Raw genomic sequence first — 9878 nt, forward strand, 5'->3', positions numbered from 1 at the left:
AATAGTGTGGGGTTCTGATCCAAAACCCGAACGATCTGGTTCTGTGGATCCTGCCAAGACTACGCCAGTGTGGTCTGGGGGTGCCTGGGGCAGCCCACCCTGGAAATGCCAAGGTCAGGGCAGGCTGCAAAGAGGAGAGCAGATCCTCTCAAGACTGGTGGGCAACACTGAAATTAACCTACCCCACCACTCTCAAACTGTACTTCTGATCCCTAACACTGGTTGTCACGAAGCAAAAAAAAAAAAAAATAAATAAATAATAATAATCACACAACCCCTTGATGAGGTGCTCCCAGCAGGACAGGGGAACATATGATCCAACGCCACATGTCTCCTGCACCAGGAGAAGACACCCGGAGATGCATCTGGTCTGGTCCCTCCCCGCCCTCGGAGCAGCCCTTTGCTGGGGCGCTCCTAGGAACAAGGAGACATCAGATTTCACGGGAAAAGGCTTATTTCATAGTCTATGATGCATTTTCATGGTGTGAAATTGGTAGGGCCCTACTGATAAGCATCAAGCTTATCGGTTAACCAGTTAAACGTGTACATAGTCCCGCTCCATTGCATTTTCCTTTCCCTTTTTATATGCATCAGGTTTGCTGCAGATCCCATTTCTCAGAGAATAACACCTTGAAGAGCTCACGAAGACATCACTCAAATATGCGCAATCCCCTTCTGCTCTTACTTCAAATCTGTAATGTAAGTCATGGAGCTAGTTAGGAGCTGAATGTTTCCCTCTCCACCCGCATCAGTCCCCATCAAGGTAGCATTCCACATGTTTTGATAGTGAAGCAGGGCTGCAGTGCTCACAGTTTCCCCTTTCTGCATCAGCAACAAGAGTCATTCCAAACTCCTGCTTGGCAGCCAAGGATCAGAACAGGAGGACACGCTTTAGGCAAACATTAGCCACAGCAAGCAGAAAAAGGGATCAGAGTGGGGCAGCTCTTGGCAGCTCAGCAAACCAGAATCTTTCCATGGCACTGCCAGATTAAGCTATCTTTAGGGGGAAAAAAATTACCCTTTATGACTAATGTAAACTTTAAAATATGAACAGAGTTTAACCAATGTAGCAACATCTGCTGGAGTCTGCAGAGCATGGAAACTGAAGTGTACTAGGACAGAGTATTATTGGAACAGTGAGAAGTCTGTTTAGCACCTTCAAATTAAAAGCAACCCAGATCCTCAAATATCAACAGGAGTTAGATGCCTAAATACTTTTGAGGATCTAGGCCTCAGTTAGCCGTAGGCAGCGCACAGCCCGTGCTCAAGACAAATGCAGCAGCTGCTCTGATCAGCAAGGGATCACAAAGAGCATCAACTGGGACTCTGCTCCCCAGGGGTTTTTAAACTCCTTTCGAGACAGCATGCTACAGAAAGGGCACTGGGAGTACGGATTAAATCAAGAGAGACATGCTGCTTCTTGCACTGGACTATGCTGCACAGAACAGTTAGGCCCTATTTTAACACCAGTTTTAAGATTAAAAGCTCTAATGGAGTAACCTGTGGATCGGTCCAAGCTAACATTTCCGGCACTTGTGATTTGTCACTGGAAAAGCAAAGAGAAAGAAATGGACTCACAGCTGCTGGCTGAATATAGTTCCGTTCACCCATTTCCAGGGCTGGCCTGATTCTCTTCTGAGGCCAATCCAGTGCTCAGCGAGGTTTGCATAGCGCATCATGAAATCCTTAACAACAGGACAGTGTGTATCAGATTCTGCAGTGTTCCTAAGGTCCTGCCCCACAGGCTTCTGTACAGCAGGGAATCTCAGCTGTATAGCTAAGGGCTTGTCTCCACACTTGAGCTGTACCAGGATAGTTACAGCATTACAATCCCCAGGAGTCTAGCCACATGTACATTGGTACAGAAGTGATTGTATAGGTAGAGGAAGAGATATAAGCTACACTGCTACAAGGCACCTTTCCACTGGTATAACTACAGCTCCACTAGGACATATATCAGTATAACTACCCTGGTAAGAAGCCAAAAGGCAAACCCTTAAAAGAGTTAAACCTTCTAGTACAGACTAGGCCTCAGCTTGTGTCTCATTTTGGGGTGAGATTTCCCCGTTGCAGTATGGATTACACTGTTCCCAGAGTATATGTATACCCCTGCCCCCCAAAGAGAATGGTTTTCTTCTCTCCTTCCTTCCTGCAATATCTCAGAGGCTCCTTATCTCCCTGGCTCGTCTCTGCAACAGCAGCTACTGCCCAGAGCTCCCCTGCTCCTAGCTCAGTCACACCTGAGCTTTGCTGCCGCTTCTCCCCTCCCCCAGCTTCCTTTGGGTCTCCGTGGCGGATGGGAGAGAGACTCAGCCACCAACTCCAATCACCCTCGCAGGTTACCAAGAAAACCCAAAACTGGGCAGGGGAGGCTGGGAAGCCATACAGCTGCTGTCTCCAGTCAGAAGCTGAGGGTTCAAAAGGTCCGTACTGATCACAGAGCCACACGGATAGCTAGGGCAGGGGCTTCGCTTCCAGAATCTCATTCATTCTCACCTCCAATCCTGAGAAACATCAATGCTCCCACTCACACTACAGGGGTGGGGCTCTGCTCAGATTCCAACTCTGTCTGTCACGCCACACCTAGTCTCTTGCAGTTAGAAAGAATCTGCACCTGTCTCACCTTTTCCTGCTGGGTGTCAATCACTGCCAGGGAAGCATTGAACGAAGAGCAGAAGTGCTGGCTAGAATCCCAGTTCTTTTCTTCGTTTGAGAAATAGTAGCATTTCCCTCGGTATCCGACCCATCCCTCCAGGCAGCTGGGGACAGAAGGGGGCCCCCGAGAGGGGATTAAAGGGGGCCCCGGAGACAGGAGAACGCAGGAGACTGGATCATCTGAAGATTTTGTGATTAGGAGCACTGAAATTAAACCACACAGGGTCAAAATAATAATCCCTACTATACACAGAAAATGATGGGGTTTAAATTAGCTCTTACCACTCAAGAAAGATCTGAGTTATTATGGATAGTTCTCTGAAAACATCCACTCAGTGTGCAGTGACAGTCCAAAAAGCAAACATAATGCTGGGAATCATTAAGAAAGGGATAGATAATAGAACAGAAAATATCATATTGCCTCTGTAGAAATCCATGGTACGCCCACTTCTTGAATATTGCGTGCAGATGTGGTCATCCCATCTCAAAAAATATGTGGAATCAGACAAGGGTCAGAAAAGGACAACAAAAATTATTAGGGGTATGGAATGGCTTCCATATGAGGAAAGAGTAAAAGAATGGGACTTTTCAGCTTGGAAAAGAGACGACTAAGAAGGGATATGATAGAGATCTATAAAATCATGATTGTGGGGAGAAAGTAAATAAGGAAGTGTTATTTATTCCTCATAACATAAGAACTAGGGGTCGCCAAATGAAATTAATAGGCAGCAAGTTTAAAAACAAACAAAAGGAAGTATTTCTTCCCACAACGCACAGTTAACCTGTGGAACTCTGCCAGAGGATGTTGTGAAGGGCAAGGATATAACAGGGTTAAACAAAAGAACTAGATAAATTATTATCATCAACACTGAATTTCATCTGCCATTTTGTTGCCCAGTCACCCAGTTTTCTGAGACCCCAAATCTAAGTACACTATATCCACTGGATCCCTTTTGCCCACATGCTTGTAGACCCTCCTCTACAAGCCTCTGAAGCACCCACGGGGAAAAATTAGTGGGTGCAGCTCCCCGCCCTGCCCCACCTCCCTGCTCACCTCTGCCTCTGCTCCGCCTCCTCCCCTGAGTGGGCTGCCGCGTCCTTCTCCTCCCCCTCCCTCCCAGTGCTTGCGCTGCAAAACAGCCGATTCGTGCAAGCTGGGGAGGGAGGGAGGAAGAGGAATGTGGCACACTTGGGGAAGAGGCGGGGCCAGGGCAGGGATTTAGGGAGGGATCCAATGGAGCAGGGAGGGGGCAGAGTCGGGGCAAGGCTGAGGCGGAGTTGGGGGCGGCGCGAGCACCCACCGGCGTAAACAAAAGTTGGTGCCTGTGCCTGGAATTGCCAAGATCACCTCTGAAGCCCTTTTTAAAAATTGGTGTCACATTGGCTATCCTCCAGTCATTTGGTACAGAAGCTGATTTAAAGGATAGGTTACAAAACATAGTTAGTAGCTCTGCCATTTCACATTTGAGTTCTTTCAGAACTCTTGGGTGAATCCCATCTGGTCCTGGTGACTTATTACTGTTTAGTTTATCAATTTGTTCCAAAACCTCCTCTAATGACACCTCAATTTGGGACAGTTCCTCAGATCTGTCATCTAAAAAGAATGGCTCAGGTTTGGGAATTTCCCTCACATCCTCAGCTGTGAAGACCGATGCAAAGAATTCATTTAGTTTCTCTGCAATGGCCTTATCATCCTTTAGCACCTCGATCGGCCAGTGGCCCCACTGGTTGTTTAGCATGCTTCCTGCTTCTGATGTACTTTAAAAAAAATTGCTATTACTTTTTGAGTCTTTTGCTAGCCGTTCTTCAAATTCTTTTTTGATCTGCCTAATTATATTGTTATACTTCATTTGCCAGAGTTGATGCACCTTTCTATTTTCCTCACTAGGATTTAACTTCTACTTTTTAAAGGATGCCTTTTTGTTTCTCACTGGTTCTTTTACTTTGTTGTTTAGCCACAGCAGCTCTTTTTTGGTTCTCTTACTATGATTTTTAATTTGGGGGATAAAAAACATTTCAGTTGAGCCTCTATTATGGTGTCTTTAAAAAGTTTCCATGCAGCTTTCAGGAATTTCACTTTTGGCACTGTACCCTTTCATTTCTGTTTAACTATCCTCCTCATTTTTTTGTAGTTCCCCTTTCTGAAATTAAATGCTACAGTGTTGGGCTGCTGTGGTGTTTTTCCTGCCACAGGGATATTAAATTTAATTATATTATGGTCACTATTACCAAGCAGTCCAGCTATTTTCACCTCTTTGACCAGGTCCTGTGCTCCACTTAGGAATAAATCAGGAATTGCCTCTCCTCTTGTGGATTCCAGGATGAAGCTGCTCCAAGCAGCAGTCATTTAAATTGCAAAAAACTTTATCTCTGCATCCTGTCCTGAGGTGACATGTACCCAGTCAATATGGGGATCCCTCATTATTGAGGTTTTTTATTTTAATAGCCACTCTATAATCTCCCTGAGCATTTCACAGTCACCATCACCATCTTGGTCAGGTGGTCGGTAATATATCCCTACTGCTATATTCTTATTATAAGAACATGGAATTACTATCCATAGAGATTTTATGGTACTGTATGATTCATTTAAGGTTTTTACTTCATTTGATTCTATGCTTTCTTTCACATATAGTGCCATTCCCCCACCAGCACAACCTGTCCTTCCAGTTCTAGTGCTTAACTACACTTTACCAAAAGCAAGTTTTTCATAATATCTAATTTAAATTTCTCTCGCTACATCAAAGCTCACTACCTCTTGTCCTGTCCTCAGTGGTTAAGAACAATTTATCACCCTTCTCTTTACAACAATCTTTCACGTATCTGAAGACTGTTATGACCCCCCCCAAAAGTCTTCTCTTCCCCAGACTAAACAACCCCCCCCCCAATCTTTCCTCATAGGGCATGTTTTCTAGATCTTTAATCATTATTGTTTCTCTTCTCTGGACTCTCTCCAATCTAGCCACATCTTTCCCAAAGTGTGGTGCTCAGAACTGGACACCGTACTCCAGTTGAGGCTATTCAGCACATAGTGGAGTGGAACACTCCTGCTAATTCAGCCTAAAATTATGTTTGCCTTTTTTGCAATAGTGTTACATTGTTCACTCATTTAGTTGGTGATCCACTATAACCCCCAGATCCTCTTCTGCAGTTCTCCTCTCTAGGCAGTCATTTATTTTGTATTCGTGCAATTGATTATTCCTTCCTAAGTGTAGGACTTTTGCATTTGTCCTTATTGAACTTCGTCATACTTGTTTCAAACAGTTTCTCCAAGTCAAGATCAGTTTCTCCAGTTTGTCAAGATCATTTTGAATTCTAGTCCTGACCTCTGAAGTGCTTGCAATCTCTCCCAGCTTAGTATTTTCCACAAACTTTATGTGTGTTCTCTATGCCGTTATCTACATCATTGTCGAAGATACTGAATAGAACTGCACCTAGAACAGATCCCTGCAGAATCCCACTTGATATGTCCTTCCAGCTTGACTGTGAACCACTGATACCTGCTCTCTGAGGATGGTTTTCCAACTAGTTTTGCACCCACCTTACAGTAGGCTGTATTTCCCTAGTTTGTTTATGAGAAGGTCAAGTGAGACAGTATCAAAAGCCTTACTAAAGTCAAGATACACCACACCTACTGCTTCCCTCCTATCCACAAGGCTTGTTACCCTGTCAAAGTAGGATATCAGGTTAGTGTGATATGATCTCTTCTTGACAAATCCATGTTGACTATTACTTAACACCTTATCTTCTAGGTGCTTACAAATTGTTTGATTATTTGCTTCATTAACTTCAGTCCCCAGACAGATAAAGTGACTGAAGTTAAAGTGACTGGTCTATAATTCCCTACGTTGTCCTTATTCCCCTTTTTATAGATTTCCCCACTATGTTCCCTCATTCCTCCTTCGTCCCTGCTCCCCGATCCCAAATTCCAACCCTTTACCCAAGTCCAAAACATAGAGACCTATCTGAGGGCTTTTGTATCCTGCCCCTGTGAAACCTAGTTAAAAGCCCATCTCACTAGGTTAGCCAGTCTGTATTCGAAGATATTCGCCCCTTCCTTGATAGGGGGATCTCATCTCTGCTCAGCAGTCCTTCTTGGAACAGCATCCCATGGTCAAGGAAGCCAAAGTCCTCCCAGCAAAACCATCTGTGCAGCCATGCATTAACCACCAGGACGTCTCTGTTTCTGCCTAGGTCCTTACCCTTGACTGGAAAGATCAAAGAGAACATCACCTGCACCCCCCATTCCTTCACCCTCACTCCCAGAGCCCTGTCATCACTTCTGATCTGTTCAGGGTCAGACCTCGAGTATCATTAGTGCCCACATGGATGAGCAGCAAGGGGTATGGGTGAGCCTCAGCAACCCTTACATAATGTCTCAGATACAGGCCCCTGGCAAGCAGCACAGCTCCCAGAATGCCAGGCCTGCAGATGGATGCCTCCATCCTCCTTAGGTAACTGAACACTCTTCATTTCCTCTTGGGAGTGATGGCCGTGATCCTCCCAGCCTTGGGGGTACATGGCTTCTCCTTCTCCACCTTTGGGGGAGACTCATCACTCCTCATTGCCAGAGCAGCATACTGTTTTTTTTATGGACGGTGGGTAGGGAGTAGGGGTGAAGCATTGTCTGCTGCCAGAAGTAGCCAGCAGCCATCCTCCCAGCAAAGGAACCATTTCTTCCTCCCCGGGTACTGCTACCAGAGTCCTCATCAGCTGGATTGCTCCTTGACCTTGGAGGTCTCCATATGCATGTTTTCAATTCATCCTCAAGTGCATGGATTGTCCTCAGCCTAGCAACCTCCTCCTATAGCTCTACCACCTGCTTCCTGAGAGATTCTACCAGTAAGCACCTATCACACCAGATGGCCCCCCACAGCCTGGCATTCTGTGATGGGGAAATGCAGGCCAGTCTCTGCAAATCCACATTAAGACCTGGATAGAGGCATCCATGGTCAGATTCTCTGTCAGGACAAAGTTACAGGTGGAGAAGCCAGGAGCAGCATCGACATTGGCCACGGGATCCTTCCAAACCATGCTAATTTTATTCTGTCTCCCTCCTTCAAACTCCCTCTCAAATTCCCGTTTGCTAGCTCTCTTTGGTCGCTTAGGGTATGTCTACACAACAAGAAAAAACCTGCAGCTGGCCCAGGTAACCTGAGTTGGGCTTATGGGGCTGAAAAACCACAGTGTGGATGCTCAGGCTTGGGTGTCAAGTATCAGAGGGGTAGCCGTGTTAGTCTGGTTCAGGCTTGGGTGGGAGCCTGAGCCCAAACATCTACACAGCAATTTTTAGCCCTGCAGCCTGAGCCCCATTAGCCTGAGTCAGACATGGGTCAGCTGTTACCGTACCACAGAGCTTTCAGCACTCTGTAGAGACATCCTTAGCATCTGGCTTTTAAACCCTTCTCTCTTAAGTCAGCCTGCCCCATGTTAACACACAGAGGAAGAGCGATCACAAGGATGAAAGGACAGGAGGCTAGAGACTTGCTAGTGCCCACACATCTAATAGGCCTCTGGCCCCCAATCCCACACAGTCCCCAAACACACTCTCCCCAATAGAACACTGGAAACTTTAACCACACACAAAACAAAAACCAGACAGACAAACCAGCGTCCTTGATGGAGGTGTCTGTACAGATGCTCCCCAAGTTACGTAAACCTGATGTATACAAATCCAAGTTTACGGAAAAAGTTCTGTAAGCTAGAAATAGAAGGGTTTTTTGGGTTGTTTTTTTTGCGTGTAATGGTCAGAAATTAAGTTTCCAACTTACACAAAATTTGAGTTACACAAGGCATTCCGGAATAGAACGCTTGCGTAAGTTGGGGTATGTCTGTGCTGCGTTCTACAGCTCATTTCAGTGACATGGCAGCACCTGCCAGCCCGGCCCTGGGCAAGACCCGGGGATGCAGGAAGGCCAGGCTGGTACCTCAGGGTGACACGCTGCAGGCAGAGGGCCCAGCTCATCGCTGCCCTGCACCTTCTCCTGTCAATCACCCCCATTCTGGACGGGGGTATCAGCGACTGTGCCTGACACCTGGGAATAGTGACTTGGGCCCCAAGTGCTCAGAGCTGGGCTGGGGGGAGCTAATGTCAGTCAGATCCTCCGACACAGAGAGCGCCCAGACATAGGAGGGAGCAGGAAAAGGAGGGTTGTAGAGGAATCCTCTGTCCCAGGTGCAGAAGCCAGACAGGCCAGGAGGAGACACTGTGACTGTGGTAGCTCCAGGGGGAACAGGATGCCCAGAGAGGGGAGTAGGGAGGGCTGAGAACTCACCTGATGAAACAGTAGCGATGAAAGCTGAGGACACAACTGCAAGGGCGACTGCAAGGGCGACTGTGCATTTCTTGCCATTACGACGAGGTTCTGAAACACAAAGACCCGTCAGGCCGGGCCGCGAGGACACATCTCACTGACAGCACCAGGGCTGGAGCTGCCCTAGAACATGCCCCGTTCTGTCGATGGCTCCTCCCGTCAGACACTCTGGGAGAGGAGCCCGGAGGCTCAGGCAGGCTGGGGCTGGCAGAACAGTCCCTCCTTCCCCTCAGCCCAGTGCCCTCCCTGGCACCCCCAGCCAGGCTGTCACGGGGCCTGGTGAGCTCATGGGCACAGAGACAAGGACCCACATGTTCTGGTGGCAGGAGCTCAAACTGCCCCACCCCCACTGTGCCCCCTGCTGAGCGCTGGCTGGGCCCACACTGCCGAGTGCGCCTGTCCCCGCACACTGGGGTCTCACACTGGCCACACACAACAGAAGGGAGGAGAACGAACCAGGCAGAGCTGGGCCAGGGCTGTCACAGGGGGTCTGACACACCCAGCCCAAAAAACCCCAGCACAGCCCCATGGCCACCGCTGGTGCCCCAGACAGCAGCTGTGAGCCGGGATCGGTGCCCTGAGAGCATGGCCCCATGTGGGGCAGTCTCAGAGTTTCCCAGGTGGAGCCGCCCCATTACCTGGATGTCCTTTCTTCCTCTGCGATTCACTTTCATTAAGTGGCTGCAGTGACTTTTCGCTCTCTCTGGAACTTGCTGCTTGCCCCATTGTCCCTCTCAGTGACGCCCAAGCTACAGACACTGCTGCAGGCGCTGGGCTGGGATCCTCTCTGCTCTGCTGGACTGCGCCCCAGTCAAGGGCAGCGAGGGGTCTTCAAGGCAGCGGCCGGAGGCGCTGGCTACCCATCCCTGTTCCGGCCTCTCCAGCCGATCTGAAAGCCGAGAGGGACCG

At 48.0% G+C, this 9878-nt stretch overlaps 1 protein-coding gene across 1 annotated transcript; it reads right to left on the bottom strand.

Moving 5' to 3' along the window:
* Window positions 1-291: 291 nt before the first annotated feature.
* Window positions 292-9556, bottom strand: LOC123345764 (C-type lectin domain family 2 member D-like). The gene is made up of 5 exons (XM_044982812.1): window positions 9469-9556; window positions 8931-9020; window positions 2624-2859; window positions 1579-1685; window positions 292-692 (listed from the first exon to the last, which is right to left on the bottom strand). The coding sequence occupies exons 1-5, from the start codon at window positions 9554-9556 to the stop codon at window positions 536-538; spliced, it is 678 nt and encodes a 225-aa protein (XP_044838747.1). The 3' UTR covers window positions 292-535.
* Between the last annotated feature and the right edge of the window lie 322 nt (window positions 9557-9878).

The sequence above is a fragment of the Mauremys mutica genome, chromosome 12 (assembly GCF_020497125.1).
Source record: "Mauremys mutica isolate MM-2020 ecotype Southern chromosome 12, ASM2049712v1, whole genome shotgun sequence".
Lineage (NCBI taxonomy): Eukaryota > Metazoa > Chordata > Testudines > Geoemydidae > Mauremys > Mauremys mutica.

Coding starts and splice junctions, on each gene's coding strand:
- LOC123345764 (XM_044982812.1), bottom strand. CDS start 9,556: ATGCTCTCAGGGCACCGATCCCGGCTCACAGCTGCTGTCTGGGGCACC. Junction 2,860..8,930: donor CATCGCTACTGTTTCATCAG/GTGAGTTCTCAG, acceptor GTTTAATTTCAG/TGCTCCTAATCACAAAATCT. Junction 1,686..2,623: donor TTGACACCCAGCAGGAAAAG/GTGAGACAGGTG, acceptor CCTGTTGTTAAG/GATTTCATGATGCGCTATGC.